The 27,621-nt window shown below is 45.2% G+C and overlaps 1 protein-coding gene across 3 annotated transcripts in view; it reads left to right on the top strand.

Moving 5' to 3' along the window:
* Window positions 1–27,621, top strand: part of LOC311040328 (CUGBP Elav-like family member 2) — a 70,358-nt gene that overhangs the window by 37,336 nt on the left and 5,401 nt on the right. Inside the window, exons 5-9 of one of the 3 annotated variants that reach the window (XM_084050540.1) lie at window positions 85–164; window positions 11,082–11,243; window positions 13,687–13,750; window positions 21,629–21,763; window positions 24,387–24,509. In XM_084050540.1, coding sequence (XP_083906666.1) covers window positions 85–164; window positions 11,082–11,243; window positions 13,687–13,750; window positions 21,629–21,763; window positions 24,387–24,509 — 564 coding nt within the window. Of the gene's footprint in view, window positions 1–84; window positions 165–11,081; window positions 11,310–13,686; window positions 13,751–21,628; window positions 21,764–24,386; window positions 24,510–27,621 lie in introns of all 3 variants that reach the window. The other 2 variants (XM_084050539.1, XM_084050538.1) reach the window with 2 other exon arrangements.

Genomic DNA, 27,621 nt, shown 5'->3' with positions numbered 1-27,621 from the left:
CCTCCTCCTCTTCCCTCCCCCCTTCCCTCCTTCTCCCTTCCACCATCCCTCCATCCCTCCCCCTCCCCTCCCCCCTCCCTACAGGATGTGCGTTTGTCACGTTTTCTACCAGAGCTATGGCACAGAATGCAATCAAAGCCATGCACCAGTCTCAGACTATGGAGGTACTGTACTCTTGCCCTTTCTTGATCTCTCTCTCTCTGTATTTTTCTTATTCACTCGCTCTCTCTCTCTCTCTCACACACACACACACACACACACACACACACACACACACACACACACACACACACACACACACACACACACACACACACACACACACACACACACACACACACACACACGTATCTCTCCCCTTTCTTTCTCTCACTCTCTTTCTCTGTCTCTCCTGCTGACTTGTGATGGAAAGAATGCTGTCACATCTCTGACTCGCACCCTTTTTGCCAAGACACATTCCAAAGTAGGACACAAAGTCTTGTAAAGTCTCAAGCTTCAAGCGTCCCCAAAAAAAAGAAAAGTGGCGCCTCAAAAACATCCATCATTTCTCGTCTCTGAAGTGACACAGCACAGACGTCATCTCAGATACAGTCTGGGTGGTGTCTGGGACAGTCAGTGTTGCACACGGACACATTTAGACAGGACCCCCCACCCTCTCTCCCCCCCATCAGTGACCCCTATCAGCAATGTGACATTTAGCATCTCGCCAGGATAAGGGGCCAACGGCTCCGAGCTCCACGGGCGTAGGTGCCCCGTCACCATGTAGAGCACCACTGACAGGGACAAATGACAGTGCCGTGATTCGGAGAGAATTACACCTGTATATTGTGTGTGTGCGCGTCCGTGTGCGCGTGTGCGCACGCGTGTGTGTGTATGTGCTTCCCTTCTGTCTGTGCATGTACTCAGCAAAACCCCTACTGTTGATTCAACTCTGAACGTGTACAGAGAAATGGACATGACGGATCATTTTTTTAAATTAACACTCTGGACTTTGCTGTGCATTCTCAAAGGCTTCAAAGTTCAAACTATTTGTGTATGTACCTGTGTCCGTTGGGTGGATCTTTGCATACTGTGTGTGTGTGTGTGTGTGTGTGTGTGTGTGTGTGTGTGTGTGTGTGTGTGTGTGTGTGTGTGTGTGTGTGTGTGTGTGTGTGTGTGTCTGTGTGTCTGTGTGTGTGTGATAGTTAGTGCATAAGCAAAACGTACAGTATGTGCATGTGGTCATCAACAGTGCAAACCGCCTACATTTCGTTCGTATACGACCGCTATAGGATTTGTACGAGGGACCGACAGTATTAGCATTAAGCTAGAATGATCCTCACTCTTGGCAGTCACAATATTCCTGTAAAAACTGCTAAAAGTGTCCCCCTGCTTTTATCAGGCATGCAGAAAAGACTCAAACCATAACACAGTGATATTACAGTGGACAATAGCAAAATACCCTCATTTCCATTTGAAAACAAGCTGTCTAGCCCGAGGCCGACCTAAATTGCCACATCCGTTTGTTAGAGTTCCTCAGTTTTGCAATTTAAAAGTAATTACTCTGGGCCTGAATGAGGGAATGAAGCTCGGTAAATGGAGTTTGGTTATTGTCTTGGTGGTGTTGCTGTTGTGGATACGACGGAATTGTATGAGTGTGTATGTGTGTGTGCGTGCGTCCGTCCGTGCCTGGCTGTGTGCGTGCGTGTGTGTTCGTGCCCACATGTCACAGGAAGAGAAGGAGACAGCATGCACTCTGTTCGTTGATGGCCCTGTCACTGTCATATCCATTCTCATTATGTTGTGACATTCAGGACTTTTGGCACACACGCGCACACATATATACACACACACACACACACACACACACACACACACACACACACACACACACACACACACACACACACACACACACACACACACACACACACACACACACACACATTCAATCTGTGAATGTCAGGCCGTAATGAAAGTGGATATGACCGGGACAGGTAATTCACTAGAACCTGCAAAAGCACACACACACACACACACACACACACACACACACACACACACACACACACACACACACACACACACACACACACACACACACACACACACGTAGCCATTATTTGCACACGCATGCAAAGTTTGGATGGAGTAAGAGGCATTCTCTCGGAAGAGAAGTGGGTCCAGACCTCATTTGGTTGAGTTTGTGTGCCATGTGGTGGCTGATTTGTGCTTGTGTTTGTATTATTCAGGCCGTCTATAAAGTCATTTGGAGCTGTACTTAGAGGCTGTTCCCAGTGCGCTGCATTCTATCACCACTGATTTCTGTTTCAAACGTCACCAGAGACATAGGCAAACAGCCGCTCACACACACACATTATTCTCTTGAACAACGGCACCCATATGCACAATCGTGCAGGCTTTTGAGTGCTTTTACACACATGTGTAAAAGAACTGGGGGTTCGGGCCGTCGGCCATCATATCTAGAGTTCAGGCCGCTATGCGGCCGGCCCTCACACCTACGTCGAACCGCCAATCCGACCAATATGTCTGAATCATAGTGTCGGGCGCTTTGTCAGACCCGCTGTACCCGTCTGCCTGTGTCCCATTTGTGCCCATATATGGAGATCTTTGTATCTGTCTGTCTACCAGTGTCCTTTTTATGCCCATATATGGTCCCTGATGTCATCAGTATATACCCATATACTGTATAGTGGAATATCCATATATGGGCATATTGGTTGGATCGTCGGTTTAGGGCAACTGGATATCCGACCTACTCAACAGTGGGCACTGCACTCCTCGAGTCCTTGCCACTGCGCTCGCCGAGTGTGATGTCAGTCGGTCCCATATATGCATATGACCATATATGGGCATAGCGGTCAGATCTGTGGCTCTGGACAACCGGATCTCTGTATCTGTCAGTCCTTGTCCCTTTTATGCCCGCATATGGAGATTGCTGATGTCATCAGTATATGCCCATATATGGGCATGCCCCTTTTTGTTCCCATATATGGAGCACTTGTGATTTGTTTGCGCCTGATGCTATGACGACATATTCAGGTTAGACAGCACACTCCATATTTGGGCGTGGCTGCATTGGGAACTCCTTATATGGTTATGGCTGAGTCATAGTGACATGAGTGTGACGTCAGAGGTCCGTCGGCCGGTCCTCCCTTAAGCCAATTTGAATGTAGGATATAGGACTGTGTCTCTTTAAGTGTGTCTTTAAACGTGTGTCTGTGGAGAGAGAGACGGACCCCGGGAAGGAGCATATTGGCTGAAATGAGACCACCAATTAGATTAATGAGCTACTGTTGTTGAATATGAGACCATATAGGGCTGCTGTGTCCTATAGCATTTCCATAGTGGTCGTCACAGACCATGTTTTCTCAGCTGCTGTCCCATTAGCGGTGGACTGGACCGCGCAGGTCATGACATGCAGTATGCATGGAACACATTTAAAGGCCACGTGTGTGGAATAATTGAGATAGAGAGAGAGAGAGAAAGAGAGGTGTAAATGATAGGCACTTGAAAGGTGGGATAGATTGATTTTCGAGCTAAATATGTCCACACGTATCAACTGCATTTGTGCGTGTCTGGCAAAGACGGTGGACGAAGTGTAAATGGTCTCTTCACGGTTGTCTGACAGAGTTGTCTTTGTAGACACTGACAGCGCTGTTTTTTTTAGATGTGCGTTTTGGCGGAGACGCTGCTGGCCCAGGTATTCTGCAGGCTATGTTTACCAGGGATCAGCTTCAAGCAGTCATGCATACCGCATATCTCTCTTTCTGTGTCTCTGTACAGAGTAAAGCGCCGTCCCGTTCATAGGCATAACCGTGTGGTGTAAAGTAACTAAGTACATATACTCAAGTACTGTACTTAAAGGGATAGTTCACCCAAAAAATTACTTATTTTCTATCAATTACACACCCCATGAAGCCTTGAATTCATGGAGATTGTTTGGTTTTTGATGCATTCCTGAACCAATAATTTGATAACCGGATGTATTTCCGGTAGGAGACTCAAAGTGTCAACTTTGAGTCTCCTGTACCGCATACAGCATCTTTCGTCGATAATCAAATTGTTGGCTTAGGAATGCATGAAAAACAAAAACACCGCCTTGATTTCAAGGCTTCATGGGTTGTGTAATTGATAGAAAATAAGTCATTTTTTGGGTGAGCTACTTCTTTAAGTAGAATTTTGAGGCACTTTTACTTGTATTTCAAATTTTCAATACTTTTACTTCTACTCCACTACATCTCAGAGGCAAATATTGTACTTTTACTCCACTACAATTATTTGAAAACTTTAGTTACTAGTTACTATGCGGATATAAATTATTACATTATAGAACATACATTAACCAATTTAGCCCCATTTTATACTTAGGCTATTTGAAAATAGCCGATCTACAAGCTCACAACGTGTCGCATCGCGACACGTTGAGAGCTTATAGATCGTAGCTATTTTCAAATATTTAGTACTTTTACTTTTAGTACTTTAAGTACATTTTGATGCCAATACTTTTGTACTTTTACTCAAGTCAATTTTGAATTCCAGACTTTTACTTGTAACAGAGTACTTCTACATTGCAGTGTTGATACTTTTACTTAAGTAAAACATTGGAGTACTTTTTCCACCACTGGGCATAACTTGCGCCAGTGTCTCCGGAGCTCTGGGGGCCCCGGCCCTCCGCCCCTCCCTCTCCCAGGGTAGGGCTCTCATTCAGGTCCGTATTTCCCTCGCTTGCCGAGTGTCAGCTGGAGTAATGAGATATTTAGTGGTGAGAAAGAGGGAGTGAGCGAGCCCCCTGTCTCGAGGGGAATTGACTGCAGCGACGTGACCCAGACTGACACCTTCTCTCCGAATGCAATTCTCCTCCTCTTCTCTCTCCTTTATCTGTCTGCGGTCAGAATAAAGAGGCAAAATGACTGGTGGAGAGATGGAGTAAATATGCCTGAGCCTCCTTCAGACAGCAGATATGCTCATTCCGCTGATAAGAGTCAAGCCCCATGCCCACCGTGGAGCACACACGCACGCAAGCACGCACGCACGCACGCACGCACGCACGCACACACACACACACACACACACACACACACACACACACACACACACACACACACACACACACAAATCGACATTGTAATGATATGAGCAAATCCCATTTGCCTACTCGATTACTTTTGCCTGTGTTGATCAGTACATCCGTTGACTAGTAATGCCTAGCTAGGGACGTGGCTGAAAACTGGAAGAGATTCAAACAGCGTTTTGAACTGTATCTAGCTGCAATTGGAGCTGATGAAAAGAGTGCTAAAATGAAAGCATCAGTTTTCTTGCATGTCGTGGGAGATGAAGCACTAGAAGTGTACAATAACTTCACCTTTGCTACTGAGGCGGATAAAATGAAGCTACCCAAAATAATGGAAAAGTTTGAGGCTTATTGCATTCCAAAACGCAACGTGACGTTTGAATGAACCCACAAACACAAAGTAATACAGACATACAGCAGCATACACACATGCAGTCACACGTACACAGAAATCCATTCATTCTCATACTCTCGTACTTATATATCTCTGCTGTCCGGCAGAAACCAGCTAACTCCAAAATGTTCCTTTTTCAAGAAATGACAAAAACAAAACAAAAAGTGGAGTTAGGAGGTTTTGTTCATCATTGATAAGAGCAATGGACCTCAAAGCTCACAATGAGGTTGGAGGTCAAACGGGGGTGGAGCCTGGAGTCAGCTAAACCAGCTAACTCCACCCCCCTTTTATGGAGTTAGCTGGTTTATAACCTCGCGTCACCAGTCTTTCCACCTCGGAGGAAAGCCTGGTATTCGTTATTAAAGACCTGTGTGATCCGGTCTAGGCCACGCCTACTGAAAAAAAAATAATAATAATAATAATTCTCTTTCCGGATTTTGCCCATCCGGTTTTGCGGAGCCGCTTTGTTTTGGTTCCCCAATCCCTATTTAAATGGAATAGAATTTCCCCGTGGGATAATAAAGGTAGACAGACGCTAAATAGTCTCCGGAAGTACACTCACATTTATATTCAAAGAATACGCTAAACTACGGCGCATCAAGGATGCACTTTTTAATACTTTCCATTGGTTCAATATTTTTTTAATCAACACACAGACGTAAGGGTGTTCAATAGCACTGATTTATGGAAAAAAATGTAAAAGTGGAAAAATGGAGTTAGCTGGTTTCTGCCGGACAGCAACGATATACACCTACTTACACGTCAATCTCTCATACTGTGTGTACACAGACACACACACACACACACACACACACACACACACACACACACACACACACACACAATCTGTGAATGTCAGGCCGTAATGAAAGTGGACATGACGGGACAGGTAATTCACTAGAACCTGCAAAAGCACACACACTCACATATGCATTCCTGCAGATACATATGCAGTATATGCACACATTTGCGCACATACCTACACATGTGTGCAGATATGTGCGTACACATATGTCAGAGAGTAGCAGTGATATGTGTGTCAGGCAGTGTTGATTTTGACAGCAAATTTTGATTGAGTTTTAGTCATATTCTTTTGAATACAATTCCATTTAGTTTTAGTCATGTTTTAGTCATCTGAAATGTTTTAGTTTTTGTCTAGTTTTAGTCGACTAAATATCATAAGATTATAGTTGACTAAATCTACAGTTGATTTGTCGACTAAAATGGCCGTGATGGCGTCGTAATGGCTGATTTTGCACTTAGTTGCATGCTGAAAATAGCCGATCTACAAGCTTGTAGATCTGCTATTTTCAGAGCGCAACACCCGAGTGCAACCAAACATAGAACGACTTGTCTTTTAGTTCTGCCTCCCTAACATTTTTGTCTAGTTTTTATTTGTTGATGAAATTGTCAATATATTTAGTCTTAGTTTTAGTCATCGTAGCTTAGTTTTTATTTCGTTTTTATTTCGTTTTCGTCAGTGAAAAAATGTAGTCGACGAACATTTTTCGTCATAGTTTTAGTCGACGAAAACAACACTGGTGTCAGGTTGTGTTTTACAGCAGTGATAGCTGTACAGTACATTAGCTAAATCCCTCCTCTCCCCGGCCGACTCAGGAACTCGCCTCCAACTAAAATGTTTCAAAAGGTTTTTTTTTTTTTTCATTCTCCGGTGGCAGATTGCCGTTGTTTTCAAACGGATTCGCCGGCTAGTTAAGCTTTGATTGCTGCATGTGAGTAATGGTGTGGTAGATTGTCTCTGCTGTTTCAGCTTCTCTGCGCTTCAGCCCTCTTCCTGGGCTTTCATCAGCAGCTGCCTCTCTTATCTCAGGTCGTTCTGTATTTTTTATACAGTGCATACACGACTTGTTTCGAAAAAATAAATATGTAATTTCATTGCCTCGTTATAATCTCACTCAGTGTGCATGTACTCAGAACACAAACAGCACTTTCAATTAATGGGAATTGATCGCACAAAGAAATTGCTCCCGGTGTGTATGGACCTTGAATGCAAAGAAGCAAACCGGCGGCCTTTGCTGCGTGTCACTCCCCGTCTCTCTCTCTCCCTGTTTTCTGCCTCTCTCTACTATACTATCCAAATAAAGGCAGAAAAGCAAATGGCTGTCGCCTCACAGCTGGAAGGTCCTGGGTTCAATTTCCGCAGGGGAAGCTGTGGGCACTGGGGGCGTGTCCTCTCCTCCGCGTCATCAGCACCCATACCCTAGGCGGGGTTGGCGAAAGGGCCTACTCTGTGTGGAGTTTGCATGTTCTCCCCGTGTCTCCTAAGGTAGTTAATACCCTCACAAAAACATGCAGTAATCCTGGTCGCTATACCGCCCCCATGACACCCGGGGCGCCTGACGGAGGGGAAGGGAACTGGTTGGAATAACGCGCTACGTCCTACCGGGGAACCTCCCCCCTGTCAGGTGATAAGAAGGTCAGTTGGCTCTCATGCATTGAATGAGGCATGAGCTCGGCTCTGGGCTCCCTAGGCTGGCGGTGGGAGTGTAGCGCCCAGGATCACTTAGATAATTGGCACCGGGTGAAAAAGGGGTTTTAAAAAAAATGATTAGACTTACAATTCTGACGCTAGACATCTGCACTGGATGAGTTAACATGATTTACATACAGTCTATCTATCAGTTAATATATAAATGTAATTTATATATTAACGCCATTGAATATATGAAAACATGTATAGACCATCTATAGTTAATATGATCAGTTCAGTCATGGTAATGCAAGAAGGATGTGGCAAGGTTTTAAGAGAAATCACGGATTACAAAAGCAAGTGCCCGCCAATTAAAATGTTATTATAAGTTTAGATGCTTAATCAGCCCCGTTGTGGGATGATTCCTCCTGCGGTCGAATCTCCGCAGTTTTCTACGTAAACATTGATAAACGAGGGCCAGTAATCCCAAAAGAATAGACCAGACAGGTCTTAAGCTCTCACACAAGGGCGTCAAGCTTGTTTGTGGCGCCTGATGGCGACTGGCACAAAGGACTGCCCACGATGCTTTAACCCGTTAAGACCGGGAACGCATCTGTGTGTGTCATTTTAACATTTATTTGGCTATTCAAAAATAACAGATCTACAAGCTCATAGCGCGGCACCGAGTGCCGCGCTATGAGCTTGTAGATCTGCTATTTTTGAAAAAAAAACGTGAAAACCTTTGTAAATCTTTTGAATATGTATATTGTTTTAAAGCGAAAACAAAATATTTTTAGGTGGGGGGTCCGCAGCCAAAAATACATATCATGTGGGGGGTCCTTTGAAATGTGGAAAGTCTGAGAACTTTTGAGAAATCATAGCAGCAGTTAGGATTTAGAAGACATTTGTAGAATCCCCCAGAAGCAAAGATTTGAGTTACAAATGTTCGCTTGAAAAAATATATATTCAAAGATTTGCGCAAATGTTCATGATTTCCCCCCCCCAAAAAATTGCAGATCTACAAGCTCATAGCGCGGCAGTCGGTGCCGCGCTATGAGCTTGTAGATCTGCTATTTTCGAACAGCCAAAGGAAATCTAAAAACGACAGATCTTTTCCCGGTCTAAACGGGTTAAGGAGTGCCAAAGGGGCGATGGGAGGGATTCACTATACGCAACCATCTCCAGATTTGCTCAGTTCAGTTTGTTGGCATCCCTTGTGTTGATGTTACCCCCCAATAAACCCACGGCAAAGAACAGGACACTGGCTGGCTGCTACACACTGCCAAAACACCTGCAGCAGCAGGTTTGCTCTGTCGCTTCCTGTAGAGCAGTGGTTTTCAACCAGTGGTCCTTGGGGGGGGCTACCAGGGGGTCCCCAGTTAAATTAGTTAACATTTTAACCACTTAGCTTTGGCTATTCAAAAATAGCAGATATACAAGCTCATAGCGCGGCACCGAGTGCCGCGCTATGAGCTTGTAGATCTGCTATTTTTGAAAAATCTTGAAAATGTGTGCAAATCTTTGAATATATGAATTTTTCAAAGGGAACATTTTTAACTCAAATCTTTGCCTCTGGGGGTCCCTGGCACAAAACGTTTTCAGATGGTGGTCCGCGGCCAAATGTATATCAATTTAGGGGTCCAGTCCAGTTCCAGTCCAGTCCAGGTTATTGTTCATGCGTACTCCCAGGAAGCTATACTCCCCTCGGATGGTGATGGGAGTATAGCAGCTAGTCAGTCCACCAGCAGGTCCTTGGTCTTGTCAATGTTGAGCTGCAGGTGATTGTTGTCACACCAACACCCCACAAAGCTCTCCACCAAGGCTCTGTATTCCCTGTCATTGCCATCCACGATGCAGCTGACAAATGGGGAGACATTTGGAGAACTTCTCTAGGTGGCACGTATGAGTTGAAGCGGGGTGTGTGTGTGTGTGGGGGGGGGGGGGGGTTCCTTTTTGCAGGTACACACACACACACACACACACACACACACACACACACACACACACACACACACACACACACACACACACACACACACACACACACACACACACACACACACACACACACATACATACACACACATACACACACTCACACTAACTTCATCCATGGAATAACATTTGGGACAATTAGATCTGTCCCTGCTCATTTTCCAAATCTCTAAATCTCCCTACTGACCTGTCACCCTCTTTCTCTTTCTTCCTCCCTCTCTCTCTCTCTCTCTCTCTCTCTCTCTCTCTTTCTCTCTCTCTCTCTCTCTCTCTCTCTCTCTCTGTCTCTCTCTCTCTCTCTCTCTCTCTCTATCCTCTCTCTGTGTCTCTCTGTCTTGTGCACACGCTCACATGTGAGATGATGAAATAGTTCTAGAACTCAGGAAATCTCTCTCTGGCGAGAGACCATTCTGGACAGAAAGATAACAGAGCCCTTATAGGGAAAGAAGGCCCGCCGCCTCCAGGGTCATTGTGTGTGTGTGTGTGTGTGTGTGTGTGTGTGTGTGTGTGTGTGTGTGTGTGTGTGTGTGTGTGTGTGTGTGTGTGTGTGTGCGTGTGCGTGCCTGTGTGTCTGCTTCATTGAAAATAGGATTTTGTTCATTTGTCTAATGTCTGCCTGCCTTTATTGTAGGCTTAAATAGAAGTCTTTTTACGTGTATGCGTTTAAGCGCGCATGTTAGTGTGTGAGTGTGTTTGCGTGTCTGTGATTGTGTGTGTGTGTGTCCCTTTCGCCAGGGCATCGTTGCAAAAAACATTTCATCTTAATCCACTGTACCTGTATTTTATTATTTGTGTGTGTGCATGCGTGCGTGCTTGCGCTTGTGCGTGTGCGTGTGCGTGTGCGTGTGTCTGTGCGTGCGTGCGTGCGTGCGTGCGCATGTGCAAACACCTCTGCCTTCTTGTCAGGGAATTGTTGCAAATATTTTTCTCATCTGCCTGCCCTTATTGTATGCATAAATACGGGTTTTAAATAAATTATGTGTTGTGTGTACACACAGGTGCATGCATATTTATGCTTATGTGTGTGTACTGTGAAGTATGTTTGTGAGTGACGTGCGTGCGTGTGGGCACGTGTATTCGTTGGATGTTTTACCAGCATAAGCCCTCCATGCCAAACCCCCTCTTTAACCAGCTATAACGCCTCCTCATCTCCTCTCCTGTCTCCTCTCCTCTCTCTCCCTCCACAGGGCTGCTCGTCCCCCATCGTGGTGAAGTTTGCCGACACGCAGAAGGACAAGGAGCAGCGGCGTCTGCAGCAGCAGCTGGCCCAGCAGATGCAGCAGCTCAACAGCGCCACCACCTGGGGGAGCCTGACGGGCCTGGGCGGCCTCACCCCGCAGTATCTGGCTGTAAGAGGAGCCGCCTCGTCGCCTGCCACCCCTTACTGCACCACCGCAGCCAGCGCAGCCGCCGCAGTCAGTGCCCCTCGCCCCCCCACGCCCCCCACCCCCCCACTCCCACCTTCCTCCTCCTCCTCCTCCTCCAACTGCAACCGTCCATCTCTCCTCCCTCCTCCCTGTACTGCCGTCCCTGTTCTGCTTCTGTTTTGATTTCTCACTCCGTTCAGCCATCTACAGTAAAATGCGGTACAGTGCTCAGTGTTGATTTAACTCGGAGAGTGTCACAATGGACCCACACGGGGCCTTTACGGCTCTGTGTGTTCATTTAACCCATTTAGACCGGGAACGCGTCTGTGTCATTTTGTACATCTGCAATTTTTTTTGAAAAATCGTGAACATTTCTTAAAATCTTTACAAATGTCTTCTAAATCCTAGCGGTTTTCTGAAAAACTTACGTTGGTATCAGTGGTTCTCAGACGTATTCGTGTCAAGGACCCCCCAAAATTATATGTATTTGTCCGCCGACCCCCATCAAAATATGTTGTTGTTCCAGGGACATTCTCTTGTAGCTGTCCCTGGCACAAAACTCTTTTCAGAAGGGTGACATGAAAATGTTTGATATCCACTGCTTTAGAGTGTTTCAGGGCTGGCCTCTCCCTTGTTTTGGCTTTTCAATTTATAGACCGAGTCAAGCACATTTCAAAGGTCTAGGTGTTCAATTCCCCAATTTGTTGATCCTCTCAGTACAAGTTGCACCTGTCTTTTTCAACGAGGGGAATATATCACCCCGACCAAGCACCTCTCCTTTTTACCAAATATTGATTCCCTTTTGAAAAAAAATAAAAATAAAAAGCTTTGTGAGATGGGCTCCTAGACTTTTAGCTCTGAGGCGTTTCATCCTCACACTCTCACATTCTCGCTTTCTCTCATGCTCTCGCTTTCTCGCTTTCTCTCTCTCTCTCTCTCTCTCTCACTCACTCACTCACTCACTCACTCACTCACTCACAGTGGTGTAAAGTAACTAAGTACAGTAAATTTACTCAAGTGCTGTACTTAACTCATTCACTGCCACTGACGTAAAAAAGGTAATTTTTTCCAATTACCAAATCCGCCACTGACGTAAAAAACATTCATTATAGCACACCCGGATACGGAGATGAAGTCAAACGAAGATTTTCGTTTCCGCCTGCTTCCTGTTTAAGCCCCCCTCTAAAACGGCATTAGCTCGGCTTGGTTTTTCTCCGCCGTGGAACGCTGTTTAGAAACGCTGTTTAGCTGCTACTACTGCAAAATGGAATGTCGCCGATTGAAAATGTCTTCTCTGGGCCACTCACACAACTACCCTGTGTGTCTACAAACAGTTGAACACGCGATCATAAGGGATTTAGCGAGGTCTGTGGCGAGGTGAAAAAGTATGTGCGTTTTCCGTTCACATGGCGAAACATGGTGTTTTTACACTGGGCTGGTGGACAGAGACTCCGCCCCGATCGGAATGTCTGTTGTCTGAGCGACGTGCACGTATCGCCGGTGTGCTTATAAACGATTGGACTTGCGATCATAATGAAAAAAAAAATTGGGAACATTTTAAAGTTATAAAAAACACTAAATCGCTGGCAGTGGGCAACACAGTTTGAAAGTACATTGAGTACATTTTGATACCGATACTTTTGTACTTTTACTCGAGTAAATTCTGAATTCCGGACTACTTGTAACAGAGTACTTCTACATTGCAGTATTGATACTTTTACTCCACCACTGCTCGCTCACTCACTCACTCTCTGTCTCTCTCTCTCCTTCTAGAGGACTTAAGCCTGAAGTATACACCCTCATATGATGGGGTCGCACGCCCGAAAATAGACAATCTACAATCTCACAACGCAGCGTGCGCTTGTAGATTGGCTGTTTTTGTCGTATGACACCATTGTATGACGGCGTATAGATTAAGCATTAGGAAAACAAATCAATAACCCAAAACAAAACAGAACAAAAAACCCACAGTACAAACTAGATGTTAATTTGCTGTTAATTTAAGTCATTGAAGGATGTTTTTTTTTTGACAGCATCAGCCTTTTATTTTTGTTTTGGAATCTAATTAAGTCAGCTAGATTAGAGCTTTTCATGCTCAACTTGTCTGGGAGACTCTTTGTGGAATGCAAACTGCCTGTTTGCTCAGAGCAGAGATCAGACTCTATTAGCTGTTCGTTTAGTCACGGAGGAGCACTGATGCACATACCACATCACTGAAGCCCTCATTATGGGTGGAGTGTTCTGTCTTAGTATTGTATAGGAATGCATTATGCAATATCGCTGTATTCTGCTAACTCTGTTTATGTTTTTTTTTCTTCTGCCCTCTTTCTGCTCTTCACTCTATCTCCATTTCTCTCTCTCTCTCTCTCTCTCTCTCTCTCTCTCTCTCTCTCTCTCTCTCTCTCTCTCTCTCTCTGTCCATCAGTTGCTCCAGCAAGCAACCTCCACCAGTAGCCTAGGAGCCTTCAGCGGAATCCAGCAGATGGCAGGTACGTCAGAATGCAGTCCATACACCCCCCCCCCCCCCCAGCCCCCACACACACACACACACACACACACACACTCCCCTGAAAACCTGAATTAACCCCCCACTTGTGTCGTCATGTCAACACACAGAAAGCCGCCCCGGCAATGGCTGCTTTCTCCTCGTCGTTTCGTTTCTGACTTTCTAAAATGGAACCAAAGAGCATAGCAGATGAACTGGCATGGTAGACTCCAAGACATCTCTGCCCCGCAGTTTTATTAACGCTAGCTTAGATTTGTCTTGATCTCCTAATGAGGCCACACAAATGTGTGTGCGCGTGTGTGTGCGTGTGTGTGTGTGTGTGTGTGTGTGTGTGTGTGTGTGTGTGTGTGTGTGTGTGTGTGTGTGTGTGTGTGTGCGCACGCGCGCGCGCCCTGGGCGTCACACAGCGGTGGCGAGGACTTTGTCTGGGAGAAAGAAGAGAAGAGAAATTAGTTTTTGTTTTTTAAATGGGGCTTCGGTAGTGCATTTTCCTTACGTGGGGCGCCCTCTGCTGGCCTCTGGCAGTCTTGACACGTGTTGGATCAGCTCGTCCTCACCCTCTACACAGCATCTCTCCTCAATGCTCATTCCCGCTCCCTCTTTTTGTAAAACTCTTTTCTCCCGCCATCCGCCCATTCTCTTCTTGCACACGCACACACGCACACACACACACACACACACACACACACACACACACACACACACACACACACACACACACACACACACACACACACACACACACACACACACACACGCGCACACACATCATGTTATCTCATCTCACCTTGGTCTCCTGCCTCTTGCTGCCCTTCAGCATTTACATTTCTGTCTCTAGACTTGTTTTTCTCTCACCCTGCATCCATCGCTCTCAGCTCTCTCCGTCTCTCTCCTCTTCTTTCTTTACCTCTCCTCTTCTTTCTTTACTCTCGCTCTCTAGCTGTATTTCTTGTTCTTTCTCTCCCCCCCCCCCCTCCCTCCCCTCCCTCTCTTTCTCTGTGGGCGCTCAGTGAGATGCCTGTCAGCTCTTAATTGTAGGCTGTTTAGCTGGTTGACAGTGGGAAACAGGGGGAATATTTATAGCTTCGCCCGCGCAGGAGAAATTGCCGCCACCGCCGAGGAAGGGGAAAAAAAGATAAGTGAAAAACTCAACTGATTTGAGTGTGACTGGTGTTCCAGCGAGGAAATGATGGAGTTTTGAAGTTGTGTAGCCATCTTGTATTCTTGACTTTCAGTGTGAATTTCCCTCAAGTGAGATTGCCAGGCAATAATATATTTGTGATTCAAAATGTTGCGCTTGCGCGCACGCACACACACACACACACACACACACACACACACACACACACACACACACACACACACACACACACACACACACACACACACACACACACACACACACACATCTGTAACTTTTATGTCCTGATTGGGATTTGAATCTGGGTCTCCCACATGAGAGTCCATATTTCAACTCCTCTGCCAAGAGGTAATCCTATTTGGCCAGAAGAGTTATTGTGCTTATGTGCTTCAGGCAGTACTACTTGTCAACCAGTACATGTCCTACAGCGTTTCCATTTTTCAATCAAGAGTAGGGAGACCTTATCCAAACACTGGAGCTGTGCTAGTTTTAGGCCTGTTGTAATAATATACTCTACTATACAGATTGGTATTGAAATAACGTTTCACTCCTTAAAATAAGGTCTGGATTGCAGCTTTAACCCAGGCAGCGGAATTCCTAAATCTTGTTGGCCTGGCCTCCATCTGTGAGAGTGAGAGAGTGGTGAGGCAGCGATGAATGGATGGATGGAGAGAGAGAGACAGATAGATAGAGAGAGAGAGAGAGCGAGAGAGAGCATTAGTGATTGGCAGGAGATGTGAGACAGCTGAGTGACATCTGGTCCCAGTCTTTAGCACGAGGAGCCACGGAGCTGTGAGAGGCTCAATTACCCCAATGAGCATTCAATTAGACGCAGCCAACACCGGCCTGGCACGGCCACGCTCTGCCATACAGGCTCCTCCATAGAGCCACACTAGCCCCAGAGAACACACACACACACACACACGCACACGCACACACACACACACACACAGCAAACACATTGCACACTGCACACTCCACCATCTGCACAGCCCCGGATACTCAGACTCCTGATGTGGGAAGTAGATTATATTTCACAGTGAAATATTCTATGTTAATTTTACTCTGAGAGTGTACAAATGGAACTAGATTTCCCTCTCTCTCTCTCTCTCTCTCTCTCTCTCTCTCTCTCTCTCTCTCTCTCTCTCTCTCTCTCTAACCTAGTTATTTCTGTCTCTCGCTTGCGCACCATTCTCTATAAAACTCCATATTATGTGATGCCATCTCCCTGATATTATGTGACTCATGTGAGCATGAACTGCTGTCTGAGGACGCTCGCGGAGAACGGAGGAGCTTGCATGTCTCTTATTGGTCTTTGTTTCTTTTTGTCATCTTGGGACTGCAATAGAAAAGATGGAAAGGAAAGGAAAGATATTTTGGTGGTATATGTTTTTTTTATATATGCTATGTCTTTGTCATCCACAGCAGCACAGCACTCGCGCTACAATGATCATGTGTTACCTGAATATCACATCTAGTGCATTGGTAGAAGCAGGGATGGAAAGTAACTCATTATTAAATACACAAGTTACTATCGCTGAGTAGCTTTTTTGTGTACTTGAATGTTTTTGAGTACATTGATCTAAAATCAGTACTTCAGCTTTTCACTTGAAATTGCAATAGACTTTTGTTTGCTTAATAAAACTTTCTTTTGACCAATCTGTATTGGCTGAAAGCTGAATGGGTAGAGAGACCGTCTACCCTAAGCTCACCCAGAGTATTCACCTGTTTCCTAGGCTGTGTGTTTCACTTCCTGTCAATTTGATCCAAAGAAATCCAATGAGAGTCTGAGACTGGTCAGATGACCAATGATATCCAATGAAATCGACAGGAAGTGAAACACACACAGCCTAGGAAACAGGTGAATAGAGACACACGGCCGGAAGCGGAAGGCCTACAAATTCACGCCCACTTTTGAGACAGCGCCGCTACTCTAGGTCCGTTAGAACGATGAACTGCAGCTCTCAATGCAATCTCTATGAGAGGCATTGTAAAATACTGTCATTTCACTGGTTAACTGTGTTAACTGAGGCTGTAGCGATTTTTTTGTGTTCTAATAAACTGTCCCATTTGTTTATTTTTTAATGTCCCATATCTGCCATCTCGATACTACCCACAATATACTATAATGTACTCCATCAGTGTGTCAAAACCGCTAGCATCGGAGATCTAGAGTTTAAGTGGTCGCATGGTATATACGTCACGGACGCATCCCTTGAGGGTTTCAATACCCAGAAAACTGGCGAAAGTGGCCGTTTTCAAGATGTTTTGGTCATTATCTCTGGAACAGAAGGTCCAATCTGCTCAGTTCAAATGTTGTTGGATGCGTGACTTTGAGGACATTAAGCACGCATTGACACCTTTTCGGGTTATTTTCTATTTTTTTTAGGGGAGGCGAGATCTTAGTTGGGCAGGCGACCGCCTGTCCTGCCTCCTAAGTGGGTACGCCACTGGTCGGCGCTCGTAAAGACAGTGATGTCACTGAAATACGACAATGTGTCTGTCTGCCGTTTACCCTCTGCTGTGTTAACATTATGGGTAACTTGTTAAAGGAGACATCCGCTCATTTTAAGTGTTATGTTTGATGTGCGTCAAATCACTTACCGACGTAGAAATGAAAATCGCGTGACTCCACAAATCCCCCTATCGACCCCCACCGTTGCCATGATAGTAGGATGCTGGATAGCCCAAATTCGCCTATTTTAACAAATGCAAAGTCTGTTTTTTTGCTTCTAGTACTCATTGTTGAGTCCCATGATAATGTAACAGGCGCTAAAACTCCGAGAAGCTAACGGCTAATAACAGAACGAGCTAATGCTGGTTGCCTGTTTCTCTCCCGACCTGGCAACCTGGGGCTGCCATGCAGAGAGATAAGCAGCCCCAGCATTAGCTCGTTCTGTTATTAGCCGTTAGCTTCTCGGAGTTTTAGCACCTGTTACATTATCATGGGACTCAACAATGAGTACTAGAAGCAAAAAAACAGACTTTGCATTTGTTAAAATAGGCGAATTTGGGCTATCCAGCATCCTACTATCATGGCAACGGTGGGGGTCGATAGGGGGATTTGTGGAGTCACGCGATTTTCATTTCTACGTCGGTAAGTGATTTGACGCACATCAAACATAACACTTAAAATGAGCGGATGTCTCCTTTAAAGTGGCAAATTAAATGTGAAACACATCAACTATTAAGAAAACAAGAAGATATGTTGACAAGGACACTCCATACATTTGGAAACATATTTTTATTTAAATCAATATCGTCTTCAGTTAATGTAGGAATATTTTAAAAGTAGGCTAACTTATCATATCCTCTCATAGGGAATGCATTGGCAGCTGCAGTTCATCGTTCTAAAGGACCTCGAAGTAGCGGCGCTATCTCAAAAGTGGGCGTGAATTTGTAGGCCTTCCGCTTCCGGCCGTGTGTCTCTATATGTGTGTGGAAGTGTCCCTGATCAAGACACTTAACCCCTAACTGCTCCCCAGGCACTGTATTAATATCGCCAACTGCTCCTAATAGTTAAGATGTGTAACTACTAACTGCAGATGACACATTTCACGTATGTGAAAAGGTGCAGTGACAAAAAATACCCCAAAGGAGTGGGGTCTAAATTTGTATTATTATTAGTAGTAGTAGTAGTAGTATTGCATATTTTGTATGGTAGTTTATGTTAATAGAATATAACTAAAACAATAACCGTGGTGGTTTTAGTTGGTCTGCCTGCTCTTGAAATGTACATCCTGTGGTCGGGTAGGACCACTACAGGTTGACCAGCGGTATTGCATGAAGCTCAAAACACAATTCGCCTCTGCCCAAACGGGCTGTCTGTATTAGCTCAGCAGTATTCGGTCCTCTGACCCATGGTATTGCACTACTACAGTACTCTAGAAAATACAAGAATGACAGAGCAGCCTACAGTAATACTGTTATACAATCAAGGAGGATGTTGCATTGAAGTTTGCTTCAAACCTCTTTTCTCTCGTAAGTCATTCTTTGAGAAAGCTTCCTTATAAAAAGAATATGCCCACCACCAGCATCACTGAATTGGAGAGGAAATACAGTACACATTGGCCATTTCACTGTGACCATTAACTAGCTGTTACTCAGAGTAGTCTACTTGTTTAATGTTTAAGTCAAGTAACAATACTTCTACTTGAGTAGGATTTTCTCTTGCTAGTTTCACCCCTGAATAGATGTTTTGAGTGTTATCAGCCCCCAAAATGGGTTTATGAGTGAGTGATCACATTGGCAAGGGTCATCGCCATTGCTAGCTTGTGGTGGACATGTTTGTCAAAATTATATTTTTGCCACAGACATACAAAATCAGTAGACAAACACATAAATAGCGAGCCCTAAATTACCATTACAGGTCTGTAACTCTGAGAGTTATGGGGTTCCTTGAAAATACAATGTTTGAGAACCACTAGTACTAGTGGACTCCTAATGTGCCATACATAGTGTCATAGTAAAATCAGTGTCACACTATACATATTCTGAAGAAAACCTGGAGACTGACATTCAGTATTTGGGTCTTATGATCAAAATAAGAACATTATAATGTTCTACATTTGTCCGTGTGCGGACACATCGATGACCCCCCTGCACAGAGGAGTATGGCAACTTCAGCAAGAATGTAGTAAAAAGGTAACGGCTTTACTTGATCACCCAATAGGCAGCAATGAAGTAGTATTCTCACAGGTGGGCTTTCTCCATTGTGGCCTATCTGTGAATCCCCCCCACAAGTGTGAATTTGCATGAGGCAGCAGCATTGTAACTGCTTCTCCCGCTGTCGTGCTTGTGGATCCTCCACTCTTACAGACCCATATTCATAGAAAATGCTCTTTGGTTTTTGCCCTAAATTTCGTTGTCTGCTCATTCGACAAAAGCATTGCATGCAAATGATGTCTGCACATTTTTCCACCTAATGATCCAGCTCAATTTAGCTTCTGATGTATTACAGAAGATTGTCAAAAATAATTATACATGGATTCTGACTTCATGAATTGCAAAGTAGCCTATAGACATTTTCCTTAAGTATAGACACACATATTCAGTATAATAATGTATAAATAGTACACACTTGCAAGTAGGCACACATGTACACAGACAGGCAGTCCTGTTTTTTTTGCTATCAACTGTTAACCTTGGAAAGGGTACGAATAATTTAGGAGGATCCATCCGTTTTACAGAAGAGAGACACTTGACGGTGTAAAATGGACATCAATGAATATCGCTATAGAATCCAGCTGACTATTCTCATCGACCTGCGTTTGTTTTTTGTTTTTTTGGGGGGGGTGTGCACAAAATACCCCTTCTCTTTATTATGAACTACAATCATTTCTCTGCGGTGTCAAACAAGACATACTCCTCTCTGTGGTGTCTCGTTCCTGTGATGTTTTGTGTTCCTGTGTGTGTGTGTGTGTGTGTGTGTGTGTGTGTGTGTGTGTGTGTATTCTCATTGTACTGTATATACATTCAGACTTGTATATACAGACACATACCTCACATTGACAAAGTGTCCGCCTCTCTTAAGTTGATTTCCTAACATGATGACATGCTCACAAACACTCAGCCACGGAAACATATTGGATCTCTCTGTTTACTCGGAGCTGCTCATTAGAGATAACAAAGTTCTGTTCTGGTGAACGAGTCTGTCTGCTTTATGAGGGCTTGTACAACTGCCGTGTGAAATGCCATGCACGCACATGCGCGCGCACACACACACACACACACACACACACACACACGCCCACGTACACGTACACGGACACAAAAAGCCAGGTGAAAGGTCCACTTGTACCCACAGAAGGTGTTTTATAGCCCTAGCTTAGCCATCATTTAGCTGTTGGCATGTGGTCATTAATTACGCTTAAGTATGGGCCCATATGCTAATGCCAACAAGCTAATTACCAATGAATGGATCAAGGATTATGCTCAGGTTTGCTGCAGTTGTCCCATATTAGACCTACTGTAACATGCTGAATTGCACAACTGTGTCATTTCTACAGATGGCACACACAAACATCACAGGGCTAATTTCCATGCATTATTTCAGCCATAGATTATACTGACACACAAGCAGTGGTGGAAAGTAACTAAGTAAATTTATTTAAGTAATGTACTTAAGTAAAATGTTGAGGTATTTGTACTTTACTTGAGTATTTCCAATTTCCAATACTTTTACTTCTACTCCACTACATCTCAAATATTGTACTTTTACTCTGCTACAATTATTTGAAAACTTTAGTTGCTAGTTACTTTTCAGATATAAATTATGATATTATGAAACCTACATGAACCACTTTAGCCATATTTTATACATATGCTATTTGAAAATAGCCGATCTTCAAGCTCACATCTACAAGCTTGTAGATCTTCTATTTTCAATATTTTAGTACTTTTACTTTTGGTACTTTAAGTATATTCTGATGCCAATACTTTTGTACTTTTACTCAAGCACATTTTTTATTTCCGGACATTTATTTGTAACAGAATACTTCTACATTGCAGCATTGATACTTGCGGGTACTTTTTCCACCACTGCACACACAAGCGATGCAAGGACAGGACTTATTTTCGCCTGTGGAGTCCAAACTGTTCAGCCCGTGATTAGGCCCTCGTCCACACAGTCCTGGATCTGGTCCTGGTCCGGAGCGAGACCCTGGATTGGCCTCGCTCCCCAGGTTTGACACCACCCTCTCTGGCTCCTCCTCTCTCCAGGTATGAGTGCTCTGCAGTTGCAGAACCTGGCCACTTTAGCAGCGGCCGCGGCGGCGGCCCAAAACTCAGCCAGCCCCTCCACTGCAAACGCCCTGTCCTCCAGCGTGGCCTCCCTGGGAGCTCTGGCCAGCCCAGGTAAACGCTGCACCCCCGGTGGGGGTGGGCGGGGGGTGTTTCGGAAGGGGGGTCCCGTCGCCTGCCCTCCCCCCGCCCGTCCCCCGTCCCCCGTCTATCCGCTCTCCACGCCGCTCTCATCGCCATCGTAAACCCGTTGTTGTTGCGCTGACAAACCGACATCATCACAGAAATCACGCTCCCCCGCCCTCCCCATTACCGAGTCATCGTCATCATCATCACCTCCATCGTCCTCCACTCAGCCACCGTCATTGTTCCGATCTTCGTGCCGTGTTGTTCGACCGCCATCGCAGCGCAGTACCGTGGTGTTGTCGTGTGGTCGTTTGTTCCTCCACTGGTTCATCCTTGCTTTCTGACAACGTTCCAGACCTCCACACCACTTCACATCTCCATGGAGACTCCATAACGCCTGCCTGTTTCGCGTCTTCCTGTCTGAGCGCCTCACTTCCTGTCCATGTGGCATGTGGCTCGACCACCACGTTACCCCCCGTGTCCCACGTACAGTGTTTGTATCCACCTCTGTCTCTTTGTTTATGTATCTCAGAGTCTTTTGTCAGGTTTCCATACTTCAAGACCACTGTTTGGTGTGTGTGCGTGTGTGTGTGTGTGTGTGTGTGTGTGTGTGTGTGTGTGTGTGTGTGTGTGCGTGTGCGTGCGTGTGTGCATGCGTGTGCGTTCAGTCTGTATTGTTGTGCCCTTTAAGTGATTTGACTCTTTGTTTGCACCTTAGAGCCCCTCAGAGAAACGGGAACCTTAATGAAGCATACTTGTTTCCGAGGGAAGGAGTGCTTATACACACACACCATTGTGTGTTGTTGTTGTTGTTGCTGTTGTACTTAATGTACTCTGCAACATGGCTGGGCTTTAGAGGGAGACCGCAGGCCCTCAGCCACGACGATTATGCTCAGCGAAGTTAAAATAATGCCACCTTCAGACTCCCTCCTCCGTCCCTCCGTTTTCCTCACACCAGCCTGTTCTCCTTCTTCCCCTCGTGCTCCCTTTTTTCATTGGCCTCATCTCTTTCTGCCGCCCTCCTTTTGACAAGCTCCTGTTTCACCTTCGTCTCTACTTCCCCTTTCATGTCCTCTCAGCCTCGCTCTCCGGCAGCAGCGGCAGCTCGCTCGACCGTCTCTGTTCTCCTCGTAGACACAAAACAGAGCATGAATTCGATAAAGCTTTTCTCCTGTCCCTCTCACAGCGGTGCTCCCATCCCGCTCTCCGCTTCCACCACAGACCTGCTTTGCTTTGGAATGAATAACCCATTCTTCTCCCTTTTTACTTCCTTTCATTCTTACTCTCACCTTGCGTTTTACATGCTGTACTTTCACCTTCTCTTCTCTGTCCTCTCCTCTCTCTCTCTCCCTCTGTCTGACTCGCTGAATGTTAGCCCGACCTTGAATAGCACACGCTCAGGTTCAACCGCTCGGTGGCCGTAAGTGAATGAGCGGCCCCGGTGTTGTGTGCATGTGTCGATGGAACCGAGACGTCATGCCAGTGTGATATAAATATAGACTCCTCTGCATGGAGACAGGCTTTTGTTTTTGCACCCGCAAGTGCTGCCGGCACAGAGCTTTTCTGCTTTTTATCGCTCCATTTCATAATGTATTCAGTAACAATCCTGCTTTGTCGACATGTCTTTGATGAGATCAAGGGTACGAGGATAGAGGGAATCATTGTATCTAAAAATGGAACGCGGGTGCTAGTTCATGTTGCCCGTGACATCATGCACCCAACACCACCAACATAGCACTTCACCCACTTGAACCATGTTGCACGAGTTTCACAATTGAAGCCGGTATGCACGGAGGTGTGTTTGTGGATCTGTGGTGTGTGTGTGTGTGTGTGTGTGTGTGTGTGTGTGTGTGTGTGCTCTGTACGTGTCACGATCTCTCGTTTCGTTTTGTATTTCCATGTCAGTGACGAGACTGTGGCTCAGTAAAAGACACATTGTGCTTCATCAACACATTTAAATTGCATTGCGGGCTATACTGTAAATGCCTGTGTGTGTGTGTGTGTGTGTGTGTGTGTGTGTGTGTGTGTGTGTGTGTGTGTGTGTGTGTGTGTGTGTGTGTGTGTGTGTGTGTGTGTGTGTGTGTGTGTGTGTGTGTGTGTGTGTGTGTGTGTGGGTGTGACATATTATATCCCCACACAAGGATCATCGCAAACACGTAGATGTTTAGCTTCCTGCAGAGCTGTGTGACTGTTTTGCTGGATAGCCTTTTTGTATTTATTTGTATCAACACGTCAGCATAGCCTTGGATTCAGCCACCTGTGGTTCAAATGCAACAGGCTGAAATCCTCAGTGTTAGTTCATCCATTTGTAACTCGGAGAGTGTAAAATTGCAACCAAATGGACCCTTTTGTTAAACTTTGTACACCCTTGGTGTTAAATTGCTATACTAAATTATTATAATTATGCAAGCGTGAAACCGCTACTTATGCCATGGATGAGATGTCGACGATTCCTTCGGCGTCTGCCCTCGTTTAACCTGCTTGCTTCTTTGTCTCTTGCCCCTCCCTCTCCAACCTCTATCTTCCTTTCTGTTTCCGCTCTGTCCATCCACCTCTTCCGCTTTCCTCCCTGCTCTCCTCCCAACTCTCTCTTGGTACACCCCCCCCCCAGCAGCGGGTACCACAGCTAGTTCGGGCGCCATGAACTCTTTGACCTCTCTGGGCACCCTGCAGGGCCTGGCGGGGGCCACCATGGGCCTGAACAACATTAATGCACTAACAGGTAGCATCAACAGTGAGTATTCAACCTGCCATCAGCCACACCACCCCCACCTCCACCCACCTCCACCCACCTCCACCCATCCACACCGCTCAGCAGTGTTGATTTCGTCGACTAAAACTATGACGAAAAATGTTGGTCGACTACCTTTTTTCACTGACGAAAACTAAATAAAAATTAAATAAAAACTAAGCTATGATGACTAAAACTATGACTAAATATATTGACAATTTCGTCAACAAATAAAAACTAGACTAAGATGTTAGACAGGGACTAGTGGAGAAGAGATCCAGTAGAACTAAAAGACAAGTCATTTTATGTTTGGTTGCGCTCTGTGTTGCGCTCTGAAAATAGCAGATCTACAAGCTCACAACACGTCTTACTGCGACGCGTTGTGAGCTTGTAAATCGGCTATTTTCAGCATGCAACCGAGTGTAAAATCAGCCATTACGACGCCATCAAGGCACCGCCAAAATACATTTTAGTCGACTAAATCAACTGTAGATTTAGTCGACTATAATCTTATGATATTTAGTCGACTAAAACTAGCCAAACAGTAAAACATTTCAGATGACTAAAATATGACTTAAACAAAATGGAATTTGATTCAAAAAACTATGACTAAGACTGAATCAAAATGTGTTGTCAAAATCAACAACATTTTGCTCAGCCGCATTAGCGTCACAGACCCTGTGCTCAGACACAGAGAGATTAGGTGGCACCATAACGCCCCGAATATGGCTCGCAGGATTGGCTCACCTACTAATGAATCTACGGAATTGATATTATGTCCGAAATCTTGTATGGAAAGGATCGGTTTGTATCCAAACACATTAAAAATGTGTTTTGCCGGTCGAATAATTATAACAGAAGATTTTCTCTTTTTTTTTTACCAATATTGCAGATGTATGACAGTATTTCAATCTGGGCCCCACTTCGTACCCAACATCTCTGTGTCTGGATTTTTGCTCACAGTTACATCTCATTAACACATTCTTTGACAGCTGACTCATCCTTTCATCTACTCATCCATCCATCCATCCATCCATCCATCCATCCACCCACCCACTCACTCACTCACTCACTCACTCACTCACTCACCCACCCACCCACCCACTCACTCACCCACCCACCCACCCACTCACTCACTCACTCACTCGCTCGCTCGCTCGCTCGCTCGCTCGCTCGCTCACTCACTCACTCACTCACTCACTCACTCGCTCACTCACTCACTCACTCACTCACTCACTCGCTCACTCACTCAGCTATCAATTTCTCCATCTGCTTCCTGGTTGTGTTTACTGTGTGTGGCGGTGTGCTGTCCTGACCATGTCAGTGTCATGATCTCTCACCTTGTATTGTATTGTGTTTTGTAGTTTGTTTGTGTGTTTTGTAGTTTGTTTGTGTGTGTGTGTGTGTGTGTGCGTGTGCGTGTGCGTACACACACAATATAATTTGCAGGATAGTGCTTTGGAATAAGATTCAACAGTTTAGTTTAGTTTATTTGAAAAGCAATAACATTACAGTTAAAACCAGCCGAGGTATGACGCACAATAAAGTCCAGTACTTATTTCCATTGTCTTACACTCAACAAAACATGCGATCACATGGTGACTGACACGTGCAATAAAGTAGATTTTCATGACAATACATTTACTACAAAAGTAAACAGCCCAGCCCTTTTTATCCTAAATATATATAAATCAAAATACAATAAAAATCTAATTACATTAAACTATATACCTGTATTATGTTGGAATCTTTTCTAGTAACCAGAGCTTAGTTAGACCCTACCCATTACTTTGTTGGCCATATAGTTTTACCATCCAGGTTTCCCTCCAAGATACAGCGCAGGTATTTTTCTGATGTCTTCACACCAACCAATTCCTCATTTAACATGATCTTAAAGTCGGTCGTCCCACTAGCTTTAATATTGGTACCTTCCTTGAAAAAATAGCTTCTGAAATTGCTCCTGTTATTACAGAGCTGAATGAAGGAAGAAACATTCACTCGACCTTCATTTATACATGTGTAATATATACAGTCAAGTGTGTGTGTTGTACTGGGGAGTACCTGTGTGTGTGTGTGTGTGTGTGTGTGTGTGTGTGTGTGTGTGTGTGTGTGTGTGTGTGTGTGTGTGTGTGTGTGTGTGTGTGTGTGTGTGTGTGTGTGAGACTTGCTCTGATAGTGATGGCCACACTGTCTGGTCTCCGCCCTGCCTTTCACCTCTTGGGAAAATGGTCTGGGGTCTTAATCAGCGCTGTTATGACAGCTGAGATCCTGTACTAGCAGCCTTTCGTACCACATTATTCTCCTCTGACCTTTACCGCTCCTCTGCCCGAGTTGCTGTATCCGCCGTGTAAATCATACACATACGCACGTACGCATGCACACGCGCACACACACCCACACAGAGAGCTAGTTTCCCATTACATTTTGTCCATGCACAAAATAGCCGATCTATAAGCTCACAACGCGCTGTGGTCGTGCAAAGAAGTATAAATCAGGCTTGATCCGTGTTTTCTCCTCGTCCCAACTGTCCCTTAACACCCCCCCCCTCCATCCACCCACACACACCCCCACCCCACACCCCCACACCCCACACCCCCCGCCAGCCTCATTTAAACACATCTAGGCCTTAATTGAATTGCAAAGGTCACCGGTGCAATTATTCCTGAATAAATGAGTGACCTATAATCCGGAGCTCGGCGGTGATCATTTATTTCACTGTGTGCGATGGCGAGGTGGCAGCACGTTGGGCCAAAGTCACATCCCCCTCAGACAAGTTGCCCTCCGCCGCCATATTAAGCCCTAACACGGCGCTAATGAGTATTACCATGTTACCCAATCCCCCCAGCCCCCCACCTCCCTCACTCGCCACTCCCTCTCTCACATCGAGACGCTACAGGTCAGTGTTTGACGGTTTGGTGCAGTTGGTTGTCTCGGGCATCGTTGGCCAGATAATTCCTCCGCTAGTTGGAGTAGACCAAGGGCACCAGTGAACTAAAGGGCCTTTGAGTGATGCTATTAAGAGAGCTGGAACGGTGGGCTGGGCTATTGAGGACACTTGTCTCCACCGTAAAGTGCAGTTTAAACTTTGAACAGAGCACAATAAAACGACTTTACC

The sequence above is a fragment of the Gymnoscopelus microlampas genome (genome assembly GCF_963454915.1).
Source record: "Gymnoscopelus microlampas genome assembly, chromosome: 23".
Classification (NCBI taxonomy): Eukaryota; Metazoa; Chordata; class Actinopteri; order Myctophiformes; family Myctophidae; genus Gymnoscopelus; species Gymnoscopelus microlampas.
This window is presented reverse-complemented; position numbering and strand designations above follow the sequence as displayed.